Source organism: Rissa tridactyla, chromosome 1, assembly GCF_028500815.1.
Source record: "Rissa tridactyla isolate bRisTri1 chromosome 1, bRisTri1.patW.cur.20221130, whole genome shotgun sequence".
Classification (NCBI taxonomy): domain Eukaryota; kingdom Metazoa; phylum Chordata; class Aves; order Charadriiformes; family Laridae; genus Rissa; species Rissa tridactyla.
Genome location: NC_071466.1, coordinates 36,579,973 through 36,597,558, shown reverse-complemented (window position 1 = coordinate 36,597,558; position 17,586 = coordinate 36,579,973). Strand labels below are relative to the sequence as shown.

At 37.3% G+C, this 17,586-nt stretch overlaps 1 protein-coding gene across 1 annotated transcript in view; it reads right to left on the bottom strand.

Moving 5' to 3' along the window:
• VWA8 (von Willebrand factor A domain containing 8) overlaps positions 1-17,586 on the bottom strand; it is a 196,884-nt gene that overhangs the window by 94,796 nt on the left and 84,502 nt on the right. The window contains exon 21 of the mRNA XM_054190234.1: positions 11,275-11,351. Within this exon, the coding sequence (XP_054046209.1) occupies positions 11,275-11,351 (77 nt within the window). The remainder of the gene's footprint in view (positions 1-11,274; positions 11,352-17,586) is intronic.

Sequence of the window (17,586 nt, the reverse complement as noted above, 5' to 3'; positions counted from 1 at the left end):
CTGTTCTTCAGAAACCTAACATGACCTAAACACAGTAAAGAATGGCTAAAAATAATCTGCCTCTTTAGGGTTTTCTTCTTCATAAATTTCTACTTTGTAATGAATTATGTAAACATAAAGACACTGAAATATAGAATAATAAAAATATGCTAAGTCTGAAATATTTCTGAACAACATGGCTTGCCGATTTTCCTAAATGTAAAATATGTCTGGCACTCAAAACATTAGACTGCAGAATTTCACTCCCACAGGAAAGGAACTAAAAACTGTAATTCACGTTCCCTTATTAATTTTAGCATCTTAATATTAACGAGGCTCTAACAAAGACATGAATATCACATTTGTCACCCAAGATGAAAATAGTTCTGACACAAAGAAGCAAGAATGTGGGAATGTAGAAGCAAGTGAGAAAAACTGTCTGACATACTGTCATCCTACTCAACTGATTTGTCTTCTCCTGAATGTAAAAGAAAAATATGAAAAGCTCACTAATGTCCTTCCCTAAGAATGTATTTTTATTTTTATCAAGGAAGCCGTCCTCACAAACTCTCTATGGAAAAAAAAGAAAAGAAAATAAAAAAAAAATGAAAGATCTGCTACTGAAACTCAGCAACTCTTCTGACAGTACCACTCAATTCACAGTAGGACTTCTGAGAATTCTTTTGATGTCTTTTTGTTTATAAGCTCACGTCACTGCCTTTTATATATTTTTTTGCTAGTGGTGCATTATTTACCCTAAAGGCAGCTTTTTCTGAGGTCTATAGACTTACTCAAACATACCAGTCTCTGACAGCTAGTATTTCTTTGACAGCAATGCCTTCTTTCCAGGGAAGAACTATGAGATGCGGCAGGAGAAATCTCCATCAACTGCAGAGACTGTTCAGTCTATTCTGTCCCTGACAATTTTCAAGATTCACCCAAATTCTATTACATAACTGAATTGAAAAAATTACTTCAAAAAGAGAGGAGAGGAACTGCACCTGATAGCTATTCTATTGTTTTAGAATAGAATTCTCCTCTATACAAACCCAATGAGTTCAGCATTTCTTAGTCCATTCACTGGAGACAGACACTTTCTTCCAGGTTCTTTTCAAATGAATATTTGGAGTTGTTTGGAAGAGCTGAATACCCCTATCGATAGATCTTGAAACAGAGCAAGATGGGAAGCAAAGATGGAAAGAAAGTAAATCTCCAAGCATTCTGGATATCCTGTGCTGAGACACAGAAGCTAAAACTAGCCAGGAGGAAAAATTACGAAACAAAGGAGAATGATGTTCCTCTTCTGATTAAATTTGTGTGAGTTCATCTGGAGGACTATCCAGCTGAAAGATGCGTCTTTAGAGAAATGAAATCAATGCATGAAATTCTTCATTATAAATGTTAATGCTGTCTATATGACACATCTACAAATATTCATTTTATGTTCTGACACTTGTCCTTCCCAGAACACTGAAGTGTAAACATCAAAACAGAATTTGATCCATTTTATAATTTACTCATTGACATTTAACTTAAGAAAAGGAAAAGGTATTCCAATGGTTTATTTTAAGACTTGAGCCCCCAAGGAGGCTTATGTCCAAATACAGGACACGGTGTCAGGACCTTAGTTAACATTACGAACATCCATATTTCCTGAAATTACTCCATCTTGACAAGTGCTGAAGACTCCTGTCCTGGCTTTTGTATGTACTTACTCTGAGGCTGAAAGGCTAAGAGCTTATCTATGGAAGGTAACCTTGTGTTTTAAGGGTTGGCGCTCATGGTAACAAGCTTAGATAAACCAGATTCAAGTTCAGCCTTCCTGTTATTCTCCCAAATTACACTTTATGGTAGTTGAAAGGAAAAAGCAGACACACAGAATATACGCTCTAAGAATTGTTGTTCTTCATTGTTGTGAGATATCTCGGTAAATACCTATGTACATAGATACATATATCTTCTCAATTACGTTTCAATCAGACATGAATATAGCCATCTGCTGTGACCTAATTTTAAGAGTATTTGAAAAATAATTAGGCCAAGGGCCATCTGAAGCTGTTAATTGGTCAGCTAATCCACTCATGGATTATCCTGATGAAGAGCAGGTGATCTGAACACAAAGAAAGAATCTGCATGACTTCAGCATTTACGAATTAATTTGTTTAGCAAACCTATCATACAGTCATTGCATTGGATGATCTGACCACTATATTTAGGGAATTCTGAAATATCTGAAAAGCCAACCAGCTGCCTCATTTCTCTGTTAAAATGACACTGTAAAGCCTTTTTGACTTATCTCTATGCACTGATAATTAAATCCCAATTTTTTTCTGATAGGCCATTATAGCTACACAGCAGGACATATATTTGTTTAAAATCCAAGAAATTATTTGGCGTATAAAGGTACTCGTTAGTCAGTACGACTGCGGGTGGCAGAACAAAGACAAAAGGGAATTGTATGTTTAATTCAGGTTATACGTGATCCATCTTTCAAAATGAGATGCAATGTGTTTACATAATTTGTTATAACAACATAAAAAAATTCACTCACCCTAATTGTAAAATCCATAAATGACACCCTACAGCTCCCCTTATTATGTATAAGAATACATTTCACCGAGTAAACAGCAAGAAAATGTTACTTCAGCTTTAGAGGAAAATGAAACAAAGGGGTCTTCTAACCTAAGTTATTTCTCCGTAACAGCCACACAGCACGATATTCATGCTGAATTCAACTCCTACAAAAAGATAAATGAAGGAGCTCTCTAACACCTGGAATCTGACAATAGCAGAGCAGTCTGACAGCTTGTGAAAAGCTGACATTGGGAACAGAGACCATTAGCTTGCAGGAACTCCTGGAAGCTTTGCAGTGCAACTCTGTATTGATTGAAAATGTATTTAAGAAAAGGGAAAAAAAGAACAGGCAGAGTAAAAAAGCATAAAGACACCCATTATATGCCAGTGCTTCACAGCATAAATCTTCATAACAAAAATATGTCATCTTATTATTTATTTCCAAACCTGAGCTGCATCAAGAATAAAGCACACACTATAAGGTTACTGTGTACCACATTAAAAGAAAATATTCTAGACACATGCATTCATGACTCAAAATCATCAGGAAAAACTACCTAGCCTTTTTTCCTTTTTTCCTTTTTTTTTTTTTTTTTTTTTTTTTTTTGTGGCTGCCAACATACAAATACACAACAGACACACATCTTCACTGGATTCCTCTAGCAAACCACTGCAGCTCAAGAGCACTTGCTTCAACAACAGTCTCCTACAGAAAAAGCTTTTCTGGGTTGTTCGTTGTTAAAAACAGACCTGCAGAGCTATATCAGCATTTAAAGTGTTTTACATGGTCCCATATTCTTTCGAGACAAGATAACTAAATGCAATCCTGAGAACGAGTACACTATAATTCTACAATATCAGATGTTCATCTGTCTCTTGGGCAGAGAAGTTATTCCTTCTGAAACAGCTTTTTTTCATTAGAAATTAAAAACTCTGGAGTCAATGAAGCTGAAAGGGTAGTTTTAAATGATCTCAATAGATGAAACAGGTAATTAGATTTTATACTGATTATGTGTGCTGAAAAAGAAGGGAAGAAAATTAACATCTAGAGATTAATGGACAGTTTCTAGTAAAGTATTGCTTGTAGGGACACCATAAGCTTATTTTCCTACCCTAAAACCTCACCATAGATTTGATTGTTAAAGATCACAGCAAAATTACATTTATTTTTAAAAGGATAACATATGTAAACTCGGTTAATTTTTGGAAGGAAAGATCATCAGATTACTGTAATTTATTAGGGAACCAGAGAAGGCACAACACAAAAAGTAGTAGATTTCTTAAATGAACCCTGTATCACGCTTTACAAACACAGCAACTTTGACAGGAAGATGCAATACCATTGGTAAATTCTTTGAAAAGAAATGTAACATTAGGAAAAACAGAATAAGGTAGTGTAATACCTTCTAAAATAGTAAGATTATCAGATAATAAATAGAATTTCTATAGCTGTCAGTATTCTGTTGACAGTGGTGAGACATCAAATTCACAACAAAGCCAAATTGCTTTAGAATACATGTTAATGCCTAGAAAAATGGAAAACAAGTGATCTCAACTTGTGAGAAAAGATACCACGTGGAGAACTAAGAGTTAATATGGTTAATTTAAGGGCACAAACCCTTTTATTTAAAAGCTGAAGAAGAAAACTTCCTACATTCTCTATTTTCATGAAAAGGCATCAAAATCATATTTATAAGCAGTTTTAACTTTTTTGACCTTACAGAGAACAGCTCTTGTACACCAAAACCTTTTTTTGTTATATGACTTTATGAAGATTCTTATTCTCTTTTTTGATAATTAACTAATTTCCTAGAAGATTATTTTATTGATATGCAGGAAGAGAACACTTGAACAGAACTAATCGCTTCATATCTTCTGCAGATTCGTGATGCTCTGAGCAGCAGAAACTCCATTCATAAGCCATCAATAAATTATTGACGTAGATTACACTGCAGTCTGCTCATCAAAAGCTTTTATTTCTGTAAGTGACGGTGCTGTTCTTACACAACTAAATAATTGCAGATCTACATACTGAAGACATCAGAGTTGAGGTTGACTAGTTTTACTTATCGTGGCTTTGGCGGCCGTGTATGCAGTAGCTCAGGAGCGATCCAGTTCTCCCACGAGCTAAGAGTAACCAAGTTCCCATCGCAGTGGAAAGGGTTGGTACTTTTTATTCCTGAACGTTTTGAATTGCTTAGAGGAATGCCTGTGGCAGACACACTGCAGAGGAGAAGGCGGGCTGCAATTTTTGCGTTTCCTAGAGCTGATCTATGGCTGAGACAGGGTGAAGGCAGGAAAAACCTCAGAGAATTTTCTCTTTAACAACTGCTCGTTATTTAGACTCATATCATAACAATAATAAATGTTCTAGAAGTTATCAAACTTAATCTCATTACATGAAATGCTCTTATTTTTCTTGTTCTCAAAACAGTGAGTCTGAAGCTGCGTCTTAATTACCGTCAACTTTAACTACTGTTCCATGCTGGCACATTTGGGCATCAGCTAAGGGCAGTGCAAATGGAGTCCCCAACATGGAATAAACACTGCTGGATCATCTAATTTTATGAACGCAAGATAAACTGATTTCTAACAACTTCTTTTTTTTCTCTAATGAACAATTTTGATTTAGCAAGACAAGTTACTACAACATACCTAGAATAAGAGCTATCTGGGGTCATCGAGCTGCTACCTTGCAGAAACTGATGGTAAATCACAGAGTGGTTGAGGCTGGAAGGGGCCTCTGGAGGTTGTCTGGTCCAACCGCCCGGCTCAAGCAGGGCCACCTAGACCCAAGTGCCCAGGACTGCATCCAGACAGCTTTTGGATATCTCAAACATCAAGGAATGTAACGTACACCAAACTTTAAGAAAAGGTACTGACACAGAAAAATGAAAATTGTGCCTTCCTGAACCAAGCAAATGTGCTGCCTGGAACACAGACATTCTTTCCACAATTAATTTTTCTTAAAGGGACTACCAAGACAGATAGGCTTTTGTTTGCTATCAGAGCAATTAGGAGAACAACTCCTGATGGCAGATAATAATTTCAGAGGGCTTCTGTTGCCAGTTGCTCTTTTTAGCTCACACGACTTAAAGCAAATTCAACCCCAGCAGAACAGAGGTGGCAGCTTTCACAGGTCTTCAGTTGACACTATGTATTCTCCACAGTATTTTTCCATTTCTCTTTAGTTGCCTAAACTAAGATTTCAGATGAGAATAAATGACATGTAAATCTTCTTTTCCTTTTTTTAAGCTCATGTATTAAAGACTAGAAATGTATTTTAATGAAGGCTGAGATCAGATAACACCATATGACTCCAAAAACTTGATGTATATATTAATCCAAATGCCTTTAGCATGAAAAACCCAGCATCTTGTTTATACTAGCAGAAACTACTATTAAAAGTGTGCCACTGAATTTTACATCTTCCTAGTCAAATCTAAACTTTTACGGAACTTTCTATTAGAAGTCTCTTCACAATCAAAAAAAAAACCCACCACCAAAACCCAGAAAAAAACCCAAACCAAACAAATAAAAAAAAAAGGACTCACAAATAAAGCCTGCATTAGAAACAAAAGGATAAACACTCTAGTTCTGTAATATAGTCTACACAAAAATAGTAACTTCAAGGAGGAGTAATCATTGTCATTAAAATCTAAAAAGCAGCTTGACAGTATGACTTAATTCCAAACAGATTCAAACCTAATGTTTAACTGACAGGTAAAGGACATTTTACTCCATCAAAGCTATTCTTTGTGTGCAATTAGTTACTAATTTGATGATAAGAGAAGTAAAATTAATCCTTTTTTCTTTGATCACATCAAAGGAGCAACCGTCTAAAGTCCATGATACTTTCTTCTCACATATTTATGCAGGAGAGCTGTGAGCTTACATTTTTATATTTATCTATTACTCTCATCAATGATAAGAAGGATTTTATAGTCTTAACAGGGCACTTGTTCTTGCCTGAGTCTTCTCTAAGGCTTTAAATTTTTTCTTCCTTCTCTGGAATCCTCTTGGCCTAAGGGACTTTGTAATTTAAAGCAAGATATCATCGGCTTCCATCAAAATATTTTTCCTGATTCAATAAAATTTGTTTTACAGATCCACAATTTAGTCTACCAAATTTGGCTTCAGATTTCTGTGTAGAACCACTGGCAATTGCTTTCTACCCAACTCACATGAGGGACAGCAAAAGAAATAACAGCAAGGTTCATAAAATGATGAGGCTTTCCAGGGTCCACACATTTAGGAGCAACACAAACACTTGACTCTCTTACATTTATTTGGAGGACATCAAAGTTTCTAAGAAAGTCATCCAGTGTGTGTTTAATTTCTATGCAGATCTCTTATTGGCCTGTGACTGCACAGGCCTCATACACTGTCACCCTTCCAGCAGCACCATGAACGCACGCTCAAGGTGAAAGCAATAAAACCCTACAGTTTAATATTAGGCAAGACAACACTATTGTATTTTCCCTAACGTGTAGCCGGTGTCCTGAGTGCACAAAATTGAGATAACCCTCCCTGAGGGGTAAACGAAATTTAGCATTTCTCTGCTGAAACTTATTCTTGTAAAGGAGTGACTGGGAAATCCCAAGCAGATGAAAGTTCGTCCTTCAACAAGGAAAAGGAGCTGGATGCTTCTTCAGTGCAGTTCTAGAGAGGCTGTGCAGAGCCTATCCCAAATTACCCTTTTCAGAAAGAGTCCTATAACCTCACAATTAATGCGATGAGAGAGCTGGTTAGACTCCTGATCAACTCCTGATATTAGGCAGTACACAAGAGGAAGTAGCCAACTTTGAGTAATTTATACACCAATATTTTTCTTAAATGCTTTCCTCATTAAATCTTATCACAGCTTCTTTCCAGGCAAGATTTTCAGTTTTATGGTCCCAAAATGATATATAAGACTTAACAATTTAAAGAAAATAAAAACTCAATGAGATGCTGTAAGAAGGGTTAAGAATAAGGATTTATCACCTCCACAAGCAATCTAAACCTTAAGGTCAGGCTGACCCTTCCATGTGAATCAGTGGTAGAGCAAGTAAACACAGATGTCAGAAAGGATGTTTAAGGAAAAGCACTCTCTTTTTTCTGTCCTCTATCTCCTCTCATCATCTTAAAGTATAAGATATAAAACGTGAGACTTGAAAATTACTCCTGGTAATAGCTCATTGTCTCTAAGGCAAATATTCCTTGCTTGAATGTCACTGACTATATGTAGCATTAGATCAGCAGAACTCCTTACACTACGCCATCGAGACAGTAAAAACAAAACAATCGCAACAAAAAAACCCCAACAAAAACCACCACCCCAACCAAACAACCCCAAGCCAGATTTAATAGCATTTTTACGCCGTGGTGTATTTCCCCCTTATTTACATCACAAGATGTTGAAAGCAAACACTTCTAGGATCTCTTCATGATTTTGGCACTTTAATATCATTAAAAAACTAGTTTTTGAAAAATGGCAATTGGATTCATAAATCAGAATACTTCTGAAATTCAGTCTAATTATTTTTGTATATTATTTATTTGATAATTTTATTTAGTACATAACACTACACTTTTTATTAAAGATCTTAATCATACTAATTTTAAAGCTCTTCTCACAGTTTTCTCCACTCCAGCAGTTTCTTCTCTGGCTATATCAACACTTATAAATACTTAAAGGGTGGGTGTCAGGAGGATGGGGCCAGGCTCTTTTCAGTGGTGCCCGGGGACAGGACAAGAGGTAACGGGCACAAACGTGAGCATAGGAAGTTCCACCTAAACATGAGGAGGAACTTCTTTACCTTGAGGGTGGCAGAGCACTGGCACAGGCTGCCCAGAGAGGTGGTGGAGTCTCCGTCTCTGGAGACATTCAAAACCCGCCTGGACACATTCCTGTGCAACCTGCTCTGGGTGACCCTGCTCTGGCAGGGGGGTTGGACTAGATGATCTCCAAAGGTCCCTTCCAACCCCTACCATTCTGTGATTCTATATCTTAATTATTGCCACCAACAAAGACATTTTAGTGCTAAGGATCTCTCTACTCCAGAACAGCTACTATTCAGTATTGACATTATAGAATCATAGAATTGCCTAGGTTGGAAGAGATCTTTCAGGATCGAGTCCAACCATCAACCTAACACTGACAAAAACCACCACTAAACCATATCGCTAAGCACCACGTCTACCCATCTTTTAAATACCTCCAGGGATGACTTCCCTGGGTAGCCTGTTCTGATGCTTAATAAATAAACCTTTCAGTGTAAAAATTTTTCCTAATATCCAGTCTAAACCTCCCCTGGCGTAACTTGAGGCTGTTTCCTCTCGTCCTATTGCCTGTTACTTGGGAGAAGAGACCGACCCCCACCTCTCTACACCCTCCTTTCAGGTAGTTGTAGAGAGCGATAAGGTCTCCCCTCAGCCTCCTTTACTCCAGGCCGAACAACCCCAGCTCCCTCAGCCGCTCCTCATGAGACTTGTTCTCCAAGTTATACATACATGCATATTACTTCTTTTATAGCTAATTATGTGAAGTGACAGTCGATATGGGCAAGCTCAAGAGCTCACAATGTCATCCTCATCCATTTTCCTACAGATTCCCTACCTCACTAGAAACTCAGAGCCTCAGGATATGCAGCTGACAAGTGCACACTCATTGCCAGAGAGACTAGCTGAAGTGGAACTAGAGAGTCTGCAACCCAAATTCCAAGGTCTAATGAGGTACCATCTGTCAGACACATTTCTGAAAGGGCAGAAAATGTCCAACCTTCGTCTGACGCTGAATCACCTCCACATGTTTCATGAAGAAAGCAGTAAAATAATTTCTTTTCCTTACAAAGTAGTCAATTAAAATGCATGCTTTGAATGTTCAATTGCTCTAGATTTATAATCCAGGTATATGAGCACCATTAAAGGTATGATATTTTGAAATACTTTCCGGTTAGCATAAGTAATGGTATTGATGGTAGCCAGCTACGAAATCTGTAGAAATACCACGGACTATCGAAGATGAAGTACACGTTCTAGCATATTTTCTAATAAAATACATCTATGCCATAAGCTACTGGCTGCATTTCTCCCCACAAAATATCCAAAACTTAGTAGTGAAATGGGAACTGGTTTGGCTTTTTTTTCTAAACTTACTCTTATTTTGTTTTGCAATATAAAAGTGTGCACTAACACTATTGTAATCCTTGTCTAAATGCCCTAAAAAGTTTATCAAGATATTATATAGACTGGGTTCTTCACAAGGTATTTCAAAATGCCACCCAAGAAATAGAAATTTCTGAATTTTCTATATTCAGGAATTAATTGTGTAGAACATCATAGGACCACTCATCATTTCCTACTTCAATCCATCTCTAGAACCCTCAAACCATAAACAATACTTCACAGAGTCTATAGAAGTTTGTCTTGACTAGATAAAAAAAACACGTTTTTTTTGTATGTATGTATGTAACAAATACATTCTACAGCCCCAACCATGACTCCAAACGTCATGCTTATACAATATTCTGAATTTATGTTAAAGTGCTGTTCTGTCTGACCACACCTCACTGGAGAACAGTTTTTCAAAATCACAAATGCTCTGAATGACAGAAAAACTGTAGTATTTTGTGAAATAATTGGGATTTGCAAAAATGGTAGTGTATTTTATCCAGAAGGACAGGGTGGCTGCTCCAAGCAGAGAAGATGGTAGGAGAGTTAACACAAAGCTGAAAGTAGCACGTCACAAAAGCGTTATTTGGGAAAGTGACAGAAGTCTATAAGATGAAGTACAAAAGAAAACAGCAACAGAAAAGTGATGAGATAGATCTATCCATGTATCAGGAATAGAAGGACAAGACATTTGAAGGCAAAGAGCTGGGGGAGAATGTGAGAGAGACAGTGTTACTGAGACCATGCTGTTAAAGGGCAAAATATCAAAGATGTACATTTTTATTAGCCCTATTTAAAAAACAGTGATTATGGAAAGAGACAGGGTGATGAAGTTAGGACGGAGGAGACAGAGAGGTAAAGATTAGGAATGAAGCTGAGAAAGGATGCAGTTCAATTGAAACTGATTCTTCTAGACATATCCATTCTTCATGTCAATTTATTGATTTAAAGTTCATGTCATAAAAAACAGGCAGATAATTTGATATTATTTCAGCTTTTAAATTGTATTCAAAATTTGTATTCATTGGTTTGTTTTCTTGAAGTCCATTTTTTTAGCTTTCATGTGAAAATAATTATAATTTTCTAATCCAAGTATGTTTATGGGTGAGAAAGAAATACATGTGGTCAGCGGGAGTGCCAAAGATAAAAAAAAAACAAAAACCTTTACTCTGTAAAATATTTCTTGCCTAGTGAGTGCCATATTCAAACAAGCACCTTTGAACTTTTTCCCCCTCACACAGTATTTCATGCTTAGGGAAATCTCTCCAGACATGACAGAAAGATATTACTCTCTTCTTGAGCATGGTTTAATGTCTATACGCTTTGACTGCTACTTCCTCTTACGTTAAGCAACGTGATTGCATTAGATTCTTGTACCCCCTTCTCAACCTGTCAGCTTATCGCCTCTGTCTATAAACCAGACACATTTCTGTGGTCTGTGTGCCACTTATCATAATAGGGTCTTTGTTCAAACAATGAGAACAAATTAAACTTCAGAAACATGAGTTTTAAAGCATAGGAAATCAGACTACCAACACAAAGTAGGGAAGCGTAACACGTTCTTACCTGTGCAGCTGTAAATACTCTCTGGGCCTGTTTAAAAGGTGAAGGAATCTGTCAACAATCTTGTTTTTCCCAACGCCCTGCAATAAACAAAAATAATATTAAGACATAATACAGAGGTACACATTTTAAAGATATAAACAAAGAATAGACAGCCTTCCAAAACTGTTAAAATACTCTCCATACTCCTTTATAGGCAAATACAATTTCAATCCACATCAAAGAATTCTGAACACAACTTAATGATATATATTTTATTTGAAATACTTACCTGTCTTACTAGGAATAACCAGAAATAGGGTTGAGTCTCTAGAGTTAATGTCATGCACGCCTATGCATTCCTTTAAAAAACCCCATTTTTTTCCAGCCCTTTTATTTCACAAAGGTATTGTGAGGCTGTGAATGCTAGGAAGTTGGCTTGCACTAAATATGAAAAGATAATTCTTGGTGGTCCAAGGAAACATCCTGTAACTGTCACCTGGAATTAGAGCATTGCCTTGGTAATATTTGCTAATTCCATTTCCACGGGAATTAGCAAAAAAGGCACAGATGGAATCAGAATTGGGTTGGAGATCAAACTAATCTATAACTCTCTATAGCAGGATGTCTGCATTAGCAAGAGAGAGAGATGATGAGGAGAATGATGACAGTGGATTGATACAGGGAATCGGGTGTTGCTAACACCCTGGTGCGTCCTGTACAAATGGTTCAGGAGCTGGCACTTCAGCCCAGGCCATTCTTTCCTATGGAAGGAATCAGCAGAGGAATGAATTAGGTGTGTTGCTGGAGAACATCCTCCAGTTTAGTCTCATCCTAAGAGAATCCAGGTCATACATCCCTTGACACATATCAAACTGCAGTAAGGAGACTCCCTTCAAAAGTACGCTCCTGACGAGGTCTAAAATGCTCATGTAGATGCAGACCAAGATGACAGTTCAGATGCTTATCCCTCCTGCAAGGACATGGCTTCAGACCTGGGAGCTCAGAATGACAGTGAGATCGCCAAGGGTTGCAAAGGAAAAAGAAAAAGAATTAGCAGAAGGAAAAGTCCAGTTGTAACCCAGCCAAAAGCTGTTTGACAAAACACTGCTGAGATTCTCACTCTGCACGAATGCATCTAGTAGTCCACACCGGCATAAAGTAAAGCAGACAAATATAACCCACAGAAAGATTAAAGAGATTAGATTAGACCAATTTGAGACTCGCTCATCTGTTTCACTTGGCACTGAAACAGAATAGGAGCATTCAGAGCTGCAAGTTATGACATTTATGACTGTAACTTCTAGCTGAAAGATGGTAACTGCCAGCTGCAAAACTGCAAACTGTTTAAGCTTCTCAAAATGGGACCACAGTCTCTCATCTGACTATACTTATGAGAATGGAGAATCGCACACACATGTGTAGTAGCTGAAATCACGGAAGGAGAGTTCTCACCACGAGAGCAGAGGCAAAAATACTGCAGAGCTGACAAAAATAGAACACTACCTAGATTCTACTGTGGACTCGACTCCAACACAGGAAAGCCAACTCAAGTTAGTGCTCTGCCACACACCTCCTCACAAACCTTCTTCCTCCTGATTCTTCAGAAGAATCTACAGCTTTACACACAGGTGTAGTAAGAAGCTGCAACACACCAGTCATTTCTGAAAACTGTCACTGGAAAGACAGTTCTCCACCGCTTTGAAACAGGGGATGAAACTGTGCTAACAGATTCTTCCAGGAACTCAAAGAACATACCCATTTGGGGGGTAACACATAACTTCAGGAATTGCATCACAAACGTCAAAACTAACCAGAAACGGTAAGAATCCTTTAGTAGTGCGCACAGGCAGTTTTATTCCTATATGTTTCCTACTACTTGCAGTCAGATACTTGGAATCATAAACGGGTGAATAAACAGGAATACTCCCTATGTCAAGCACAAAACACCCATGCTGAAAGCAGCTTCCTTTACTTTTCCTAAGAGAGCTAAAGATGACCGGGCAGATGTCAGCACGCAGTTTTCTGTACCAATCCCAAGCGGATTGCACATCCTTTTCTCTGCAGAGTGGGACTGCAGCCAGCTGTGGCAAGTACAAAGACGAAGAAATAGATCAACATATTGAATCAATGTAAAACACATTTAATATCAAACAAAATGGTTACTGTAATTTAAAAAAAACTTGGCTTTCATGTGCGTAACAGAAAGCATGTGTAGCTTGTATGTTTACGATAGATTCTTAAAATTATGCCTGAAAAGAATATTTTCCCAACTACAAAATAAGACCGCTAGATTACTTTTTTTTCTCCCTCTCTTGTTAGAATAGAAAGCAAGCTATTTGGTCCAAATAGCTGGGTTTACGTATTTCTATCTATCTGTGGTGTTATCACCAAGGGTATTAAGGGAAGCGCACCTCACTTTTAAGAGAATGCCCAGAGGATGCAAGTGTGGTGAAGAACCACTTTGGAGGACGGGAAAGAGCATGGTTACCAAAGTAACACAGTGAAGTCAATGGGAGCTGTGCCACGACCCCATCTCGTCTTTTCTTCATTTGTATTTGTGCGTCTTGCCAGGCTCCCCGCACACCTCCTTTTATTTCATTTTAAGTATACCTCAATTTCAGAAAGTGATAAATTTTTTAAAAGGTGCATGCAGTATTCAAAAGCCAAAAGGCATTCCCACCAGATTTTGGCTATTATAAACACGTTAACGTTGCCCAACTTCTAGACTGAACTGCTTCAGAGAGTACATTATGTGCCTTCATAGAGGCTGTGGTGTACCACATAAAATCCTCGGTTGGCAACAGTAGCTGGAGCAAAGTTCAAGTCAAAGCTCTTTGATTCCATCCCTCCGCATTCCTACTTCATGAGAAGTTACCACTTCTCTTTGTCTCAGTTACTCCATTGAGAAGGCACGATATAATAGAAACGAAGGAGGAGACCAAAGCTATTCAAAAGGCTCTTCAGCACCACTAAAAAACTGCAAAAAAGAGCTTGGATGAGTTCATTCTTAAAATACTATTCATTAATGTAAGGCCAAGAAAAGTAGGTTTACTCCAAATTCACCTGACCTTCAGAGGATAAAGAACATGCCTGGTAGTCCTCTTCAGGTGAACAATAAATGTGGAAAATGCTAACCCATTTTGGAAAAAAACCCTCTGAAGTGAGTTACTGGCACCTCAGAAACAAGAAATGACAAAAACGGCAACAAAGTCATTCTCCTTTTCCCTGAGTTTATACCCAATGCCAAGGATCAAGCTGGATCTTCTGGATGCCCACACAGCAGTCAACTATTTAAGCAGAAAGACTCACAACTACATTTCATATGAACGTACTAAAAGACGGAGTTGAACTTGGACTGGATTCAGAACGTAATCTCATGTGATTTGCAATTATTGCACCCTAAGGTAACATTCAGAGGACAAACCAGTTCGCCATTAACACTTGCTCTATGTTATTTATATACGCATTATTGCAGTTACTTAATTTAACAGAAATATAAACACATGCTAATTAGAGAGAAAAGAACATCTGTGTTGGTGTTTCAGCTGAACGGAATAAAAATATTTCCGAAAGTAAATATTAGACAATTTTTATTCCGTCGGACATATGGGAAACTGAAATAGAAAAAATGGGAAGTAAATATCTCCACTAATGAATAACAAAAAGGAAATTCTGCAATGAGAAGGCAAAATAATCCCTTAGTTAAAAATTCTCCTAACTGACATTGTAAACACTTGTTACCAAGGATAAAATGACTTAATCTTCTAGCAGTAACTGCAGTTTCAAATATAAACAAGGTTGTTAGAGGTCCCAGGAGGCATTTTGCAATTCAGGACGCAGCTATTACAGTAGTGGGACGAATTTCTGCCCTTGCACAGCCCAGCTCAAGTCAATAAAATTATAGTCCAAAAGAACCAAACCCAAGGTTATGAAATTAATAGTTTGCTGCTTAGAAAAAAACATTATTGGGAAAAAAAAAAATCTAAACCATGCTGCCTCATTTTTATTTTTTTTTTAAATGATTTGCAGGTCATACAGAAGCAGCAAAAGAGGTTGCCATGTTGTGCTCATCAGTCACCTTTGCCATTTCAGTACACAGCCATCCAGCGTAGCAGAGCACCTGTTTCATTACAAAAGAATGAAACAAAATCTGAAACTGGTGAAAAAGGCAGTTTATAACTTTTTTTTTCACCCTAGGAAATTTTATTTTAAAATTAATTCAAAATTACGTTAGGGAATGAAAGACAGTCTTGACTTTTCATTAAATGTTAGCATACAGAACACTCGCGTCAGAGTTCTCAGTTTGTGACATCATAGAAAGTTATATTGATAACGTCATTACCACAGAAACTTACGTCTGAACAACAACAAAGAAGAAAACAAAAACACTGTTGCTAATGTACGGCTTCTAACACTGGGTATGGCACTAAACCACCTTCCGTGCCCACAGTTTGCCTGTTTCTGCCAACAGAAACATTTGGAAGAACGCATGCGTTTTGATTGAGGCTCCTATTTTTTTTATTTTTTTTTTTTACACCAGAAGATGTATTTCTGTTTTTTTTTTTTTTAAAAAATGTACTGTTATCACCCGAGCAACAAGCAGCACCTATACAGAAGTCTCTCAAACACTCCAGGTGCTGTTAAGCTCATCACTCCTTGCTTGGAACAAAGTGTATAGTGCAGTGTGATAATTGCAGAAGGCACGTCACTGGCAGATACTAGACGTTGCTACCAGGGGACCACTGCGACAGACCCTGTTGTTGCTACCTCACTTGGATGCCAGTAACAAAGGAAAACAGCTGCGCAAAAGCAGTGGTGATTTAAGTCTTGCCCCAGCTGCAATCTATATATTTATCAGTCACAACAGTCAATGCTCTGTGCTTTAGGATCTCATTTTATTTTATCAGCTGGGGCACACGAAATTCATGGTGATGGTAAAATAATAAAATTTCAACATAAGAACAAATAAACTTAATTCCCTGATAGAAGTCATGAACTGAATGCTTTGGATACGTCTCTGACTACAGGTCTAGATAAGCTTACTTTTCTGAATGCAAGTACAACCTTCAACCCAGAGCCCTGTCAGGCTAAATACAATCTTCACATTTCCAGTGACGTAAGACAATTGTGGTTTCAATGCACATGAAAATTTTACAATAGAAAGAATCTGTGGGAAGAAACATCCAAAAGAAAAATCAATTGATTGATTTTTTTTTTTTTTTTTAATTCTGGTTCTTTGGTATAACTTGTAAAGGCAGAAAGCAATACTGTAAGCAGAGACACATTTAAAAAGCATGTCTATTCTCATGTGTGCACATACTGTTATGACTGTAGCACATAAAAGAGAGATATTTTCTGAGTTTTCCAAAACTGTCACACAGAATTCCTTAGGCAAAAAATATCATAGTATTTCGCCCAGTGTAGCTCATTTGGAGCTCAGTTTCCTCATGCTCATAATAATAATAAAAATTTGGTTTAGGATAGTAGATTCTTTCTTTGCACAGGAAGCTGTCCGTTTTTACACAAGTTGAAGAAGGAAAACAAAGTCCTTTATTTCTAGAAAAGTTTAAAGGCCAAGCATTTGCTATTTAAAGTTGTCTGGTGACTGATATTATCACACTCTCAGTATCTACTTAATTCAATTTCACAGTGAGATAATAAGAAGAATATTACGTTAGAAGGACAGATCTATTCAAGCATGTCCTTTTAAATATCCTCAAGAAAGACTCAACCATTTGTCCTACTAATTTCTTCAATAATAAAATAAATTCCTAGAGGTAGCCCATGAGTTCATTGAAGTTGATCTCTCAATTAAGGAAAGGCAGCAGAAAGGATGAAATTACATTCTTCTATCAGGGAAATAAATTACCAAGCGTGCCAAAAGGACGTTACATTCAGGTATTTGTGCCAGTCTACTTACTGTGGGCTCACGTCAACATTTTTACTAAGTGCTGCCAGGGATTTTGTCATGATCTTCTTTCAAATTATTTACAACAATACTTAGCACCTTTATAGAATTCTTCATTCTTATTCTACTTCATATTTCTTTCTGATTTTCCCTTATCTATACATTGTCTAATTAGACTGCAAGCTATTCAGGAACAGGCTTGTTTTATTACTTTGCAAAGTGCTTTCCTTCTACATGGGGAAGTAGACGGGGAGCAATTTTTACACTATCAAATGAAGAAGGACAAAATTTAAATGCTTTCTGTGTTCAGCAGTAATTTAATCAGTAACTGAATGCTTTTTCGGATTATTCTTATTGATTATCAACTTTACGTTTCTTACTGAAAAGCGAACATAAGCAATAGGAAAGCCTTTTGATTGAAAGAA